General features: G+C 61.9%; 3 protein-coding genes across 4 annotated transcripts; 2 read left to right on the top strand and 1 right to left on the bottom strand.

Moving 5' to 3' along the window:
• The first annotated feature begins 42 nt into the window (after nt 1-42).
• On the top strand, nt 43-5,966 carry LOC140265012 (ubiquitin carboxyl-terminal hydrolase 39-like). 2 transcript variants are annotated; one of them, XM_072360893.1, is made up of 12 exons: nt 43-488; nt 1,428-1,497; nt 1,619-1,717; nt 2,368-2,500; nt 2,590-2,742; nt 3,395-3,620; nt 3,715-3,792; nt 4,253-4,320; nt 4,530-4,861; nt 5,363-5,498; nt 5,595-5,681; nt 5,791-5,966. In XM_072360893.1, exons 1-12 carry the CDS (start codon nt 110-112, stop codon nt 5,836-5,838), a joined length of 1,809 nt encoding a protein of 602 aa, XP_072216994.1. In that variant the 5' UTR covers nt 43-109; the 3' UTR covers nt 5,839-5,966. The 2 variants fall into 2 exon arrangements, with proteins under 2 accessions (XP_072216994.1, XP_072216993.1); XM_072360892.1 differs by having other exon boundaries at nt 147-488; nt 1,619-1,713; nt 2,363-2,500.
• On the bottom strand, nt 5,878-10,872 carry LOC140265014 (pulmonary surfactant-associated protein B-like). The gene is given in 10 exon segments (XM_072360895.1): nt 5,878-6,062; nt 6,420-6,581; nt 7,445-7,648; nt 7,784-7,864; nt 8,693-8,785; nt 9,311-9,349; nt 9,351-9,437; nt 9,512-9,580; nt 10,254-10,372; nt 10,818-10,872. Coding segments are annotated over 10 exon segments (945 nt in total). The 3' UTR covers nt 5,878-6,026.
• Nucleotides 10,353-15,435, top strand: MRPS24 (mitochondrial ribosomal protein S24). The gene is made up of 5 exons (XM_072360894.1): nt 10,353-10,440; nt 12,305-12,381; nt 12,505-12,576; nt 13,499-13,610; nt 14,773-15,435. Exons 2-5 carry the CDS (start codon nt 12,349-12,351, stop codon nt 15,054-15,056), a joined length of 501 nt encoding a protein of 166 aa, XP_072216995.1. The 5' UTR covers nt 10,353-10,440; nt 12,305-12,348; the 3' UTR covers nt 15,057-15,435.

The following is a 15,435-nucleotide window of genomic DNA, read 5'->3' as shown; positions in this document are numbered from 1 at the left end:
TAACCGAACCCGCCACTTCCGGGACGCGGCCCCTTTAAAAGTTCCGCCGGTGTCCGGCACGCCGCACTGCGCAGGCGCAGAGCCCGCAGGGACCGATGACGCTCTGCGCATGCGTCACGGAGAACGTGGTATTGCGGCGCATGCGCAGTGCGCCGCGATGTCGAGCCGCGGGAAGAGGGAGCGGGACCGGGAGCGGGAACGGGAGCGGGGAACCGGGCCGGTATCAGCGCGGGGATCCAACCGGAACCGACGGGACAGCGATGCGGAGAAGGGCCGAGGCAGGAGGGAAACGGAGCGGGGCCGGGAGAAGCGGGAGGCGGCGGCGGAAAGTGGGACGGGCCTGGAACTGAGCGGAGCGATCGTGAGGGGACGGAGGGAGGCGGGAGACGGAAACTGGACCGGAACCGGAAGCGGAAGCGGAGGAGCGGTGCGCGTCAAACGGGAGCGGGAGGAGGATGGAGACTCTGAACCGGAACCAGAACCCACCGGTAGGGAGAAGGGGGGTAACGGGGGGTAATAGGGGGTAATAGGGGGTAACGGGGGGTAACGGGAGTGTGGGGTCGGTTATGGGGTCAGTTGTGGGGCTGTGGGGTCAGTTATGGGGCTGTGGGGTCAGTTATGGGGCTATGGGGTCAGTTATGGGGTCAGTTATGGGGTCAGTTATGGGGTCGGTTATGGGGCTGTGGGGTCGGTTATGGGGTCAGTTATGGGGTCAGTTATGGGGTCGGTTATGGGGCTGTGGGGTCAGTTATGGGGCTATGGGGTCGGCTATGGGGTCGGTTATGGGGCTGTGGGGTCGTTTATTGGGGCTATGGGGTCAGTTATGGGGTCAGTAGTGGGGCTGCAGAGTCAGTTATGGGGCTGTGGGGTCAGTTATGGGGTCGGTTATGGGGCTATGGGGTCAGTTATGGGGTCAGTAATGGGGCTATGGGGTCAGTTATGGGGTCAGTAGTGGGGCTATGGGGTCAGTTATGGGGCTGTGGGGTCGGTTATGGGGTCAGTAGTGGGGCTGCAGAGTCAGTTCTGGGGCTGTGGGGTCAGTTATGGGGTCGATTATGGGGCTGTGGGGTCAGTTATGGGGGATTTGGTGTCAGTCTGGGGGCAGCAGGGCTGGATCCGGGGCCTTGGGGTCGCATACGGGCCTGTGGGGCAGAGCTGGGGCTGCTGTGGGGTGTTTGGGTGCAGATAAAGGAACATGAGGGGATCTGGGTCTGGTTCCGGGGCCTGTGGGATCCGACATGGAGCTGTAGGGAACCAGGGCTGGGTCTGGGGGGGGTCAGTTATAGGGACGTGGGGAATGTGAGGTTGGATCTGGGGCTGTGGGGGGAGCTGTGGGTTGGGGTCAGGGCTGGGATGGGGGTTGGGGGTCAGATCTGGGCCCCCAGTGCCCCATTCACTACTGAGCTGTACCCCCCCCCTTCCTGCAGTGCGCTATGGCCGCTTTGACCCCGAGGACCAACGCAGCCGCCATTGCCCCTACCTGGACACCATCAACAAGTGAGGAGTGGGGAGGGGGCACCCAGAGCTGGGGAGGGGGCACAAGGGAGCAGATGGGCACCGCCAGGGGGTCCCTATGGCCGCCCCCCCCCCCCCCCCAATAGCTCTGCATTGCCTGCAGGAGCGTGTTGGATTTTGACTTTGAGAAGCTCTGCTCCATCTCGCTGTCACACATCAACGTCTACGCCTGCCTCGTGTGTGGGAAGTACTTCCAGGGTGAGCACAGTGGGATGGGATGGGATGGATGGGATGGGATGGGATGGATGGGATGGGATGGATGGGATGGGATGGGATGGGATGGATGGGATGGGATGGATGGGATGGGATGGGATGGATGGGATGGGATGGATGGGATGGGATGGATGGGATGGGATGGATGCGATGGGATGGATGGGATGCGATGGGATGGATGGGATGGATGGGATGGGATGGATGGGATGGGATGGATGGGATGGGATGGATGAGATGGGATGGGATGGATGGGATGGGATGGATGGGATGGGATGGGATGGATGGATGGGATGGATGGGATGGATGGGATGGGATGGATGGGGGGCTGTGTGTGTGCTGGGATGGGATGGGATGGATGGGATGGGATGGGATGGATGGGGGCTGTATGTGCTGGGATGGGATGGATGGGGAGCTCCGTGTTCCAGGATGGGAGCTGTGTATGTTGGGATGGGGGACTCCATGTGTGCTGGGATGGATGGGGGACTCTCGGATGGGGGTCTCTGTGTGCTGGGATGGATGGGGGGCTCTGTGTGTGCTGGGATGGGGCTCTGTGTGTGCTGGGATGGGCAGCTCTGCCCCCCAACCTCTTCTTTGTGGGGTTGTTTGAGCCCTGACTCCTCGTGTCACCCCTCAGGCCGGGGGGCTGAAGTCCCACGCCTACATCCACAGCGTGCAGTTCAGCCACCACGTCTTCCTCAACCTGCACACCCTCAAGTTCTACTGCCTGCCCGACAACTACGAGATCATCGACTCGTCGCTGGAGGACATCACGGTGTGCTGCAGCACCTGGGGCTCTATTGGGCTGCCTTTGTGTCCCCCCCCGACCTGCTGTGACACCGCCTTGTCCCCCCTGTTGTGCAGTACGTGCTGAAGCCCACCTTCACCACGCAGCAGATCAGCAACCTGGACAAGCAGGCCAAGCTGTCCCGTGCCTACGATGGCACCACCTACCTGCCCGGCATCGTGGGGCTCAACAACATCAAAGCCAACGACTACGCCAACGCCGTGCTGCAGGTCTGCCTTTGGGGAGGGGGGCGAGGGGGGGCAGAACCCCTTAGTGAACCCCTTGGTGGACCCCTTGGTGGACCCCCTAGTGGACCCCCTAGTGGACCCCTTAGTGAATCCCTTAGTGAGTCCCTTAGTGAGTCCCTTAGTGAGTCCCTTAGTGGACCCCCTAGTGGACCCCTTAGTGAATCCCTTAGTGAGTCCCTTAGTGAATCCCTTAGTGGGCCCCTTAGTGGACCCCTTAGTGGACCCCTTAGTGAATCCCTTAGTGAATCCCTTAGTGAATCCCTTAGTGAATCCCTTAGTGAGTCCCTTAGTGGACCCCTTAGTGAGTCCCTTAGTGGACCCCTTAGTGAGTCCCTTAGTGGACCCCTTAGTGAGTCCCTTAGTGGACCCCTTAGTGAGTCCCTTAGTGGACCCCTTAGTGAGTCCCTTAGTGGACCCCTTAGTGAGTCCCTTAGTGGACCCCTTAGTGAGTCCCTTAGTGAGTCCCTTAGTGAGTCCCTTAGTGAGTCCCTTAGTGAGTCCCTTAGTGGACCCCTTAGTGAGCCCCTTAGTGAGCCCCTTAGTGAGCCCTTAGTGGACCCCTTAGTGAGTCCCCTAGTGGACCCCTTAGTGGACCCCTTAGTAGACCCCAGCCCACACGTCGTGCCGCCCCCAGGCTCTGTCCAACGTCCCCCCGCTGCGCAATTACTTCTTGGAGGAGGACAACTACAAGAACATCAAGCGTCCGCCCGGGGACATCATGTTCCTCCTGGTGCAGCGCTTTGGGGAGCTGATGCGCAAGCTGTGGAACCCCCGCAACTTCAAAGCTCACGTCTCCCCCCACGAGATGCTGCAGGCCGTGGTGCTGTGCAGCAAGAAGAACTTCCAGATCACCAAGCAAGGTGAGGCCCCGTCGGATGCGGCTGCTGCCACCGTTGCTGCACCCAGCCCCGTCTTCATCCTCCTCTTCTTCCTCCTCCTCCTCCCTGTTTGCAGGGGATGGGGTGGATTTCCTCTCGTGGTTCCTCAACGCGCTGCACTCGGCCCTGGGGGGCACCAAGAAGAAGAAGAAAAGTAAGTGGGGGCTGCAGGGGCTGCAGGCCATCCCATGGCCTTTGTTACCCCCATGCTGTCCCCGTGCTCCTTATGTCACCCCCTGTGCCCCTCTGTCATCCCTCTGCCACCCCCTGCATCCCCTTGCTCACCCCACGTCCCTTTTGTCACCCCCACGTTACCCCCCTGTGCCCCTTTGGTCACCCCTCATCCCTCCTGTGTCACCTTCTTTGCTCTCTGTCACCCCCCTTTGTCACCCCACGTCCCTTTTGTCACCCCTTTGCCAACCCTGTGCCCCACTGTCACCCCTCATGTCACTCCCAGTGCCCTTTTGGTCACTCCTCTGCACACCCCCCTCATGCCCCTTGATCCCCCCTATGCCACCATTTGGCACCTCTCTGCCCCCCCCCCGTGCCCCACATCAGCCATTCCAAGCCTCTCCTGTCTCCCCTCCCTCTGACCCCACTCTGTGTGTCCTCAGCCATCGTCACCGACGTCTTCCAGGGCTCCATGCGCATCTTCACCAAGAAGCTGCCGCACCCAGATCTGGTGAGTACCCCCAAATCCCCCCCAATACCCCCCCAGACCCTGTGAGTACCCCCAGATCCCCCCCCAGACCTGGTTAATTCCCCCCAGATCCCCCCCAGACCTGGTTAATTCCCCCCAGATCCCCCCCCAGACCCTGTGAGTACCCCCAGATCCCCCCCCATGTTGTGGGGCTGCCCCATAGTGCTGAGCACGCCGCCCCCATCCCGCAGCCAGCCGAGGAGAAAGCCCAGCTGCTGCAGAACGCCGAGTACCAGGAGACCATGGTGGAGTCCACCTTCATGTACCTGACTCTGGATCTGCCCACGGCTCCGCTCTATAAGGACGAGAAGGAGCAGCTGATCATCCCCCAGGTGCCGTTGTTCAGCATCCTGGCTAAATTCAATGGGGCCACCGAGAAGGAGTACAAAACCTACAAGGAGAACTTCCTGAAGCGCTTCCAGCTCACCCGGCTGCCCCCGTATCTCATCTTCTGCATCAAGCGCTTCACCAAGAACAACTTCTTTGTGGAGAAGAACCCCACCATCGTCAACTTCCCCATCACGTGGGTGCTCTGCTTGCCCTGCCCTGAGCAATGGGGGGGTTGGGGTGGTCCTGGGGGGGGGTTGGGTTGGTCCTATGGGGGGTGAGGTGATCCTGGGGGGGCTTGGGGTGGTCCTGGGGGATTGGGGTGGTCCTAGGGGGGGGGTTGGGGTGGTCCTGGGGGGGGTTGGGGTGGTCCTATGGGGGGTTGGGGTGGTCCTATGGGGGGTGAGGTGGTCCTGGGGGGGCTTAGGGTGGTCCTGGGGGGTTGGGGTGGTCCTATGGGGGGTGAGGTGGTCCTGTGGGGAGTTGGGGTGGTCCTATGGGGGTTGGGGTGGTCCTGGGGGGGCTTAGGGTGGTCCTGGGGGGGGGTGGGGGTGGTCCTATGGGGGCTTGGGGTGGTCCTATGGGGGCTTGGGGTGGTTCTATGGGGCTTGGGGTGGTTCTATGGGGCTTGGGGTGGTCCTGGGGGGGGTGGGGGTGGTCCTGGTTCGGGTGCTGACGGTGCTGCCCTGCCCTGCAGCAATGTGGACCTGCGTGAGTACCTGTCGGAGGAGGTGCAGGCGGTGCACAGTCACACCACCTACGATCTGATCGCCAACATCGTGCACGATGGGAAACCCTCCGAGGGCTCCTATCGCATCCACGTGCTGCACCACGTGAGTGGGGGGGCAAAAAGGGGGGAGGTGGGAGGTAGGAGGGCAGCCCTCAGCATCACCCAGCTGCTCCATCCCCCCCTTTATGTTCCCTGGCAGGGCACTGGGAAGTGGTACGAGCTGCAGGACCTGCAGGTGACCGACATCCTGCCGCAGATGATCACACTGTCTGAGGCCTATATTCAGGTGAGGGGATGGGGGGGACACGGGGAAAAGGAAGGGACAGAACGTCCCCAAAACACCCCCCAGCACTCACAGCCCCCCCCCATATCCCCACCTCCATGTTCTGCCCCAGATCTGGAAGCGCCGGGAGGAGGATGAGACGAACCAGCAAGGAGCCTGAGCTCCCACCCCCCATTAAATGTGCTGCTTTTTTATTCTCCTGCACGTTTCTTTCAAGCTTTTCTGGCTCTTTTGGGGTTGTTTTTATTGGCCTCCATTTGCCCACCTCACCCCCAAGGAGAGGCAACAGGGACGGCGGCGCTGCTGGCATCCAGGCTTTATTTGGGGCTGCAGCTGCTCCTCCCATCCCTACAGCCCAGCGTGGTCCTGGCAGTACAGCTGAGCCTGGTGGTGAGCAGTGGGGTTGGTGACGTGTCACACCCCCCCATGTCCCTTGTCACCCCCCCCATGTCCCTTGTCACCCCCCCATGTCCCTTGTCACCCCCCCATGTCCCTTGTCGCCTCCCCATGTCCCTTGTCACCCCCCCCATGTCCCTTGTCACCCCCCCATGTCCCTTGTCACCCCCCCCATGTCCCTTGTCACCCCCCCCATGTCCCTTGTCACCCCCCCCATGTCCCTTGTCGCCCCCCCATGTCCCTTGTCACCCCCCCCATGTCCCTTGTCGCCCCCCCATGTCCCTTGTCGCCCCCCCTTGTCCCTTGTCACCCCCCCCATGTCCCTTGTCACCTCCCCCTGCTTACCTCACAGCGCTGGGCAGTCTCAGCACTGGAGCACCAATAGGCTGGGCCCAGGGCGCAGGGTCCAGGCTTTGGGGTCAGCCCTGGCTTTGGGGACAGCTCGAGGTTTGGGGACAGCTCAAGGTTTGGGGACAGCTCAGTGAGCACCTGCCACAGAGCGGGGTCCTAAGGGAGGAGGGGACATGGCTGGTGACAGCCCAGGGGCCTAACAGAGCTGCTGGGTGAAGGTGGCAGCCCTGGGGGTCCCGGTGCGTCCCTTGGGGTGGGACACCTTTAGGGTCCCCATTGTGTCCCTTTGAGTCCCCAGTACATCCCTTGGTGACTCCCTGGAGCACGTCCCTATGGGCTGTGACACCTTCAGGGTCCCTACTGTGTCCCTTTGGGGCTGTGACACCTTTAGGGTCCCCAGTGCATCCCTTTGGGTTCCCAACACATCCCTATGGAGCTGTGACACCTTTAGGGTCCCCATTGTGTCCCTTTGAGTCCCCAACGTGTCCCTATGGGACTGTGACACCTTTAGGGCCCCCAATGCATCCCTTTGAGTCCCCAACACGTCCCTATGGAGCTGTGACACCTTTAGGGTCCCCATTGCGTCCCTTTGAGTCCCCAACACGTCCCTATGGAGCTGTGACACCATTTAGGGTCCCCATTGTGTCCCTTTGAGTCCCCAGTACATCCCTTGGTGACACCCTGGAGCACATCCCTATGGGCTGTGACACCTTCAGGGTCCCCAATGCATCCCTTTGAGTCCCCAACACGTCCTTATGGGGCTGTGACACCATTAGGGTCCCCAGTGCATCCCTTTGAGTCCCCAACATGTCCCTATGGGGCTGTGACACCATTAGGGTCCCCATTGTGTCCCTTTGAGTCCCCAACATGTCCCTATAGGGCTGTGACACCATTAGGGTCCCAAGTGTATCCCTATGGGCCTTTAGGGTCCCCACTGTGTCCCTTGGTGACCCCAGACCCCCCATCCCCGTGCTCACCCGGTTGCCCTCAGCACTCAGGTCTCTCTTGCTGTCCCCGACGTCCCCGGTTGGTGCCACGATGGCAGCAGCTCCATCCTCAGGGCCGCAGCTGAGCAGCAGGCGACACACCAGCCGCGGCGCCAGCTTCCCCAGCACCGTCTCCAGCACCAGCGCGGTGTAACGCTCTGCCAGGCATTGGCACGCGCCCGCCACCACCACCGGCAGAGCCCGGCACAGCTGGGACACCGCCATGGCCACGGCTGCCTATGGGCAGCACACACAGCTCAGCGACAACCCTCTGCATGAACCGGCACCGGAACCGGCACCAGAACCGGCACCAGAACCGGCACCAGAACCGGCACCGGAACCGGCACCGGAACCAGCAGCACCTCACCGTACCTTGGGGACGGCAGCCTCGGCGCGGGACAGGAAGGTACGGCACAGCCAGCACAGCGGCAGCGGCACCGGCAGCGCCGCGTCCTTGGGGACAATGGGGAACAGGGGTTGGCCCTATAGCCTCCATGTGGGGTTTTGGGGTTCCCATGGGGCGCCCATGGGGATACTCAGTAGGGTTCCCATTGGGGATCCCATGAGGATACTCAGTGAGGTTCCCATTGGGGATCCCATTAGGATACTCAGTAGGGTTCCCGTTGGGGATCCCATTAGGATACTCAGTGGGGATCCCATTGGGGATCCCATTAGGATACTCAGTAGGGTTCCCATTGGGGATCCCATTAGGATACTCAGTAGGGTTCCCATTGGGGATCCCATTAGGATACTCAGTGGGGTTCCCATTGGGGATCCCATTGGAGCACCCATGAGGATACTCAGTGGGGTTCCCGTGTGGGTTCCCATTAGGGTTCCCATTGTGGTTCTCATTGGGATGGTCATTGGGATGTCCATTGGGGATCCCATTAGGACACCCATTAGGACACTTATAGGGGTGCCCGCTGTGGTTCCCATTGGGGCACTGGCTGGTAATGTCAGTAGGGTTCCTATAGGTGTTCCCATTGAGCTCTGATGGAGGTTCCCATTTAGGTTTCCATTGGGGTCCCTATTGGGGTTCCCATTGGACACCCATGCAGAGACCGCCATGTTTGGCCTTTGGGACACTCATTGGGTTGTCCATTGGGATTCCCTGTAGGCCATCCATTGGGGTTCCTATTTTGACTCTTATTAGGATACCCATAGGGGAACCCCACATGGACACCTCCATACACCCATAGAGAAAACCCTATTACCCACCCATACGAAGACCCACGGATGTGCCCCCCAGATGCCCCCCAGAATCCCATATACATCCCATACCTGCAGGAGGGCTCCTATAGGGGGGGACACAGTTGGGACCCCCCCGGGCTGCCCGGGGCACAACTCCAGGCGGGCACAGATGGCAGATGGCTTCTGTGGGGACAAAAGGGGGGGATGGGGACAACAGGGGGGGATGGGGACAACAGTGCCTGCAGCCCAGGCACCCAAAGGTGTCCCCATATGGCGCTGTGTCCCCATACGGCTCCATGTCCCCCCCATGTCCCCCCCATGTCCCCCCCATGTCCCCCCCATGTCCCCCCCATGTCCCCCCCATGTCTCCCCCATGTCCCCCCCATGTCCCCCCCATGTCCCCCCCATGCCCCCCCCCATGTCCCCCCCATGTCCCCCCCATGTCCCCCCATGTCCCCCCATGTCCCCCCCATGTCCCCCCATGTCCCCCCATGTCCCCCCATGTCCCCCCATGTCCCCCCCATGTCCCCCCATGTCCCCCCCATGTCCCCCCCATGTCCCCCCCATGCCCCCCCCATGTCCCCCCCCTGTCCCCCCATGTCCCCCCCATGTCCCCCCCATGTCCCCCCATGTCCCCCCATGTCCCCCCCCATGTCCCCCCCATGCCCCCCCCATGCCCCCCCCATGTCCCCCCATGTCCCCACTCACCAGCTGTCCCCTCAGCTGTGCCTCCAGCAGCTCCCAGTACCCGGCTCACCAGGCTCTGACACGGTGACACCATGGTGGGCACTGGCAGCGCCGCGCACTCCCTCCGCAGGAAACCTTCCACTGCCGCCTGACCCACAGCTCAGTGTCACCCCAGGGACACCCCGATGTCACCCCACGTCCCCCCAGACCCCCCCCCAGCACCTTGGCAGCCGACACGTTGGCCATGCGGATGAGCAGCGTCAGCAGGGACTGGCAGTCAGTGCAGGTGTCCTCCTGGGGGGACATGGGGGGTTATGGGGACATGGGGGGGTTATGGGGACATGGGGGGGTAATGGGGACATGGGGTTATGGGGACATGGGGGGGTTATGGGGACATGGGGGGTTATGGGGACATGGGGGGTTATGGGGACATGGGGGGTTATGGGGACATGGGGGGGGTTATGGGGACATGGGGGGTTATGGGGACATGGGGGGGTTATGGGGACATGGGGGGGTTATGGGGACATGGGGGGGTTATGGGGACATGGGGGGGTTATGGGGACATGGGGGGTTATGGGGACATGGGGGGTTATGGGGACATGGGGACACCAAAACGGGGGGGTGTGGGGATAAAGGGGGCATGGGGACACAGGGATATGGGACATAGAGACAGGGAGATATGGGGACATGGGGATAAAGGGACACAGGGACATGAGGATATGGGGGTATGGGGTCATGGGGACACAGACACAGGGAGCCATGGGGATAAAGGGACTTGGGGACATGGAGATATGGGGGTAAAGGGACACAGGGATATGGGGACATGGGGATGTGGGGTCATGGGGACACAGGGATATGGGACGTAGAGACAGGGAGATATGGGGATATAGGGACACAGGGATATGGGACATGGTGTATGGGGCCAAGGGGACGGGGCCGTATGGGGGCACATAGGGCCACCCACCTGTGTGCTTCGGGGCCATCCTCGTTGGGCGCAGACCCCCACGGCCCCACAGCGCAGCGCCGTGTCCCAGCTCCGGCACCAGCCACTGGGGGGCACCTCACAGCGCGGCCCCCCCAGCCCTACAACCACCAGCAGGACCCCGTCACCCCCCCCCCAGAACCCACTTCTTTGGGTGGGGGGCCCCACTGTGAGTGTCCCCCCCCCACCCCAATCCCACTATTGGGAACCACTGGGATGTCCCCACAGTGGGGACGTGGGGGGGGCACCATGGTTTGGGACACCCAAAGTGGGGGGGGGGGGCACCCAAGATTTGGGGTGGGGGTACTTAGATTTGGGGTGGGGGGGGAAAGGACATCCATGTTTTGGGGAGCACACAGCTATGGGGCAGGGGGACCCAGATTTGGAGTGTGGGGGGGGCTGAGAGTTGGGGGGTGATCCGGGTTTTGGGGTGTGCCCGAGTATGGGGTGGGGGTACCCGGTTTGGGGGTGGGGGTACCTGGTTTTGGGGGGGGGGGGTACCCGGTTTTGGGGGGGGAGGGGGATGCCCGTTTTAGGGGGTCCTACCTGTGCTGGCGCAGAGCAGGACGAGCAGCAGCGTCTGTAGGGCAGGCGGTGCCATGGTGGGTGTGTGGGGCCGGGCGCTGTGTGCTCTTATAGCCCCATGGGGGGGGTGTGGGGCAGTGCCAGCGCTGTGGGGACACGTGGCCCCAACCGGGACAGGGCAACAGCGGGGTCCCCAACCCCACATGGCTGAGCCTCCATTGACCCCATTGGGCTTCCTGTGTCCCCACATCTGTGTCCCATCTCCCCACATCCCCATGACCCCACATTCCCATGTCCCTATTTTGCCACGTGTCCCCCTGTGTCCCCATATCCCCATGACCCCAAGCTTTCATGTCCCCATATCCCCAATGTCCCCATATCCCCCCACATCCCTTATTCCCAGCCCCATGTCCCCCCATGTCCCATATCCCACATCCCCATGTCCCCCCGTGTCCCCAAACCCACACATTCCTATGCCCCCCCGTCCCATATCCCCTACCCCATATCCCCCATCCCCTATCCCATATCCCATATCCCCTGCCCCATATCTCCTACCCCATATCCCCTACCCCATATCCCCTACCCCATATCCCCTACCCCATATCCCATATCCCCTGCCCCATATCCCACCCCCTTTGTCCCCCCATGTCCCCAGACCCCAATGTCCCCACACCCCCCCCCATTCTCCTCCCCCCCCCCCCCCCATGGCTGCTCCTTCCTGGCAGCGCTTTGAAGCTCCGGCCCCGCTCCTCCATTGAAGTGCCCTTGTGGGGATGAAGGGCCCTACAGGAGGGTGGGACGGGGATGTGGGGCCGTGGGGTCATTATGGGGATATGGGACATGGGATATGGGGCCATGGGGCCATGGGGGCATGGGGCAGGGCACAGCTCCCCTCAGGGCATCCTGTGGGTGGGGACGTGATGTTGGGGCCATTTGTCCCCACACTGTGTGGGGCATGGGGGGGTCACGTGGGTGGGGGACATGGCCTTGTGTGGGGACTCCATATGGGGACAGCATGTAGGGACAGCCCGTATGGGGACATCATATGGGGATACCCCATATAGGGACACCCCATACAGGGACATCATATGGGGACATCATACAGGGACAGCCCACATGGGGACATCATATAGGGACACTCTGCATGGGGACACCCCATATAGGGACAGCCTGTATGGGGACATCATATAGGGACACCCCATACAGGGACACCCCATATGGGAACATCATACAGGGACACCCCATATAGGGACTGCCCATATAGGGACACCCCATATAGGGACACCCCATACAGGGACAGCCCATATGGGGACATCATATAGGGACACCCCATACAGGGACACCCCATACAGGGACACCCCGTATGGGGACATCATATAGGGACAGCCCACATGGGGACATCATATAGGGACACTCCATATAGGGACACCCCATACAGGGACAGCCCATATAGGGACACCCCACACGGGGACGCCCCCCTCGCAGCGCCCATTCCTCCCATCCTCCAGGGGGCGCTGCCACTTCCGCCGGAAGCCCCGCCCGCCGAGCCAAGATGGCGGCGTCCTCGGCCTTGCGGGCGCTGGGGGTGAGGAAGGCGGGCGGGGGGCGGCAGCGGGATGGGGGCGGCGGGGCGGGGCGGGGACACGGGGGGGGGGCGGTGGGACGGGGCCGCGCAAGATGGCGGCGTGACGGCCGTGCCCTCCCCCAGGTTCCGCCCCACAGCCGCATCCCGGCCCTCCCCGCCGCCCGCGGCCTGCACGGCACCCCGGCCTGCCTCAAGGTGAGCGCCAACCCCAGCACCACCACCCCCCATCAGCCCCATTCAGCCCCATTCAGCCCCATTCAGCCCCATTCAGCCCCATTCAGCCCCATCAGCCCCATTCAGCCCCATTCAGCCCCATTCAGCCCCATTCAGCCCCATTCAGCCCCATCAGCCCCATACAGCCCCATTCAGCCCCATTTAGCCCCATTCAGCCCCATTCAGCCCCATTCAGCCCCATCAGCCCCATTCAGCCCCATTCAGCCCCATTCAGCCCCATTCAGCCCCATTTAGCCCCATTCAGCCCCATTCAGCCCCATTCAGCCCCATCAGCCCCATTCAGCCCCATTCAGCCCCATTCAGCCCCATCAGCCCCATTCAGCCCCATTCAGCCCCATTCAGCCCCATACAGCCCCATTCAGCCCCATCAGCCCCATTCAGCCCCATTCAGCCCCATTCAGCCCCATTCAGCCCCATCAGCCCCATTCAGCCCCATTCAGCCCCATTCAGCCCCATCAGCCCCATTCAGCCCCATTCAGCCCCATCAGCCCCATTCAGCCCCATAACCTTCCCATTATCACCCCCCAATACCCCCCTATAAGCCCCATATCCTTCCCATTATCACCCCCCATCAGCCCCCATTACCCCCCATTACCCCCCCATCAACCCCCCTGCAGCCTCCCTATCCCCCATCACCGCCCCCATCAGCCCCCATTCAGCCCCCTATCCTTCCCATTATCACCCCCCTATAAGCCCCATATCCTTCCCATTATCACCCCCATATCCCCCAGTCAGCCCCCATGTCCCCCCATCACCCCATCACCCCCCCCATCACTCCCCACTCCCCCCCATCACCCCCATTACCCCCCATGCCCCCCCATATCCCCCCTATCCATCCCCCCTTGTGTCCATCCCCCCCTTAACCCTCTTTCCCCCCCTATAGACACGAGCAGCTCGGGTCCGTGTGGGTAAAGGTGACAAGCCGGTCACTTACGAACAGGCCCATCCCCCCCATTACATCGCACACCGCAAGGGCTGGCTGTCCCTGCACACCGGTACGTGGGGGGGGACAACGACCCCAACCAACATCCCGTCCCTGCTGACCCCATTGGGGACACAACAACCCTAACAACCCCCATCCCATCCCTTGTTGACTCCATTGGGGACACAACAACCCCAACCCCCATCCCATCCCTTGTTGACCCCATTGGGGACACAACAACCCCAACCACCATCCCATCCCTTGTTGACCCCATTGGGGTCACAACAACCCCAACCATCCCATCCCTTGTTGACTCCATTGGGGACACAACAACCCTAACCCCCATTCCATGCCCTGCCAACCTCATTGGGGACGCACAACCCCAACAACCACCATCCCATCCACTGCTGCCCCCATTGGGGACACACAACAACCCCCATCCCATCCCTTGTTGACCCCATTGGGGACACACAACACCAACCATCCCATCCCCATTCCATGCTGACCCCATTGGGGACACAACAACCCTAATAACCCCCATCCCATCCCCTACTGACCCCAATGGGGACACACAACCCCAACCATCCCATCCCTTGTTGACCCCAATGGGGACACAACAACCCCATCAACCACCATCCCATCCCTGCTGCCCCCATTGGGGACACCACAACCCTAACAACCCCCATCCCATCCCTTGTTGACCCTATTGGGGACACACAACAAATGCAACCATCCCCTTCTGCCCCCATTGGGGACACACAACCTCAACCATTCCATCCCTTGTTGACTCCATTGGGGACACAACAACCCCATCCATCCCCTGCTGCCCCCATTGGGGACACACAACCCCAACCATCCCATCCCTTGTTGACTCCATTGGGGACACAACAACCCCATCCATCCCCTGCTGACCCCATTGGGGACACAACAACCCCATCCACCATCCCCATCCTTTGCTGACCCCCATTGGGGACACACAACCCCAACCATCCTCTGCTGCCCCCATTGGGGACACACACACAACCCCAACCATCCCCATCCCCTGCTGCCCCCACTGGGGACACACAACCCCATCCACCACCCCCTGCTGATCCCATTGGGACACAACAACCCCAACCATCCCCTGCTGACCCCATTGGGACACAACAACCCTAACAACCCCCATCCCATCCCTTGTTGACCCTATTGGGGACACCCAACCCCATCCATCCCCTGCTCCCCCGCTGTCCCTGCAGGTAACCTGGATGGGGAGCTGGGTGCAGCGGATCGTGCCATAGAAGACGCCTTCCTGCGCCGCTTCTTCCACGGGACGTTTCCCGGCTGTTTGTCCAACCAGCTGCTGGTGAAGCGTCGCGCCAACCAGCTGCTGCTCTGCCCGCTGCTGCTGCGCCAGCTGCCCCCCACCAAGCTCTGCTTCCTGCTGGGCTACGCCGAGACCCTCCTGTCCCACCTCTACAAGTGCCCCGTCAGCATCCAGGTGCAGACCGTGCCCGACAGGGTGGTCTATAAGTACCTCTAAGGGGCAAGGAAGGGGAGCGGGGCCCTGCTGGGAGGGGAGGGGGGTTACGGCACAACAGGAGCCCCCTGTGGTTGTGGGTGCTGGACCCCATCCCTGTGCGTCGCCTTGTCTGCGTGGGGGTCTGACCCTTGTGTCCTTTGGGGTCCTGATCCCATGAGGGTCTGTTCCCATTGAGCCCCATCAGGTCTTGATCCCGTGGGGGGTTGTTCCCGTTGTGCCCTTTGGGGTCAGGATCCATCCCCCCCTTTGCCCATGTGCCCTATGGGGTCTTCATCCCATGGGGACCCATCCCTGCCCTTCCCATAAGCCCTCCCATTAAAACCCCCTATAAAACCCAATAAAAACCCCCAATAAAACCCATTAATGACCCAGAAATGCC

This window comes from Excalfactoria chinensis, unplaced genomic scaffold, assembly GCF_039878825.1.
Source record: "Excalfactoria chinensis isolate bCotChi1 unplaced genomic scaffold, bCotChi1.hap2 Scaffold_390, whole genome shotgun sequence".
Taxonomy (NCBI): Eukaryota; Metazoa; Chordata; class Aves; order Galliformes; family Phasianidae; genus Excalfactoria; species Excalfactoria chinensis.
The sequence above is the reverse complement of the archived record's forward strand: the minus strand, read 5'-3'. Positions and strand labels throughout refer to the sequence as shown.

Excerpts from the sequence above, each read along its gene's own strand:
- LOC140265012 (XM_072360893.1), top strand. The coding sequence starts at position 110 with ATGCGTCACGGAGAACGTGGTATTGCGGCGCATGCGCAGTGCGCCGCG. Across the intron at positions 2,501-2,589 it reads CGTCGCTGGAGGACATCACG|TACGTGCTGAAGCCCACCTT; the intron begins GTGTGCTGCAGC and ends CCTGTTGTGCAG. Across the intron at positions 4,321-4,529 it reads AGCTGCCGCACCCAGATCTG|CCAGCCGAGGAGAAAGCCCA; the intron begins GTGAGTACCCCC and ends CCCATCCCGCAG.
- MRPS24 (XM_072360894.1), top strand. The coding sequence starts at position 12,349 with ATGGCGGCGTCCTCGGCCTTGCGGGCGCTGGGG. Across the intron at positions 12,382-12,504 it reads CGGCCTTGCGGGCGCTGGGG|GTTCCGCCCCACAGCCGCAT; the intron begins GTGAGGAAGGCG and ends GCCCTCCCCCAG. Across the intron at positions 12,577-13,498 it reads GCACCCCGGCCTGCCTCAAG|ACACGAGCAGCTCGGGTCCG; the intron begins GTGAGCGCCAAC and ends CCCCCCCTATAG.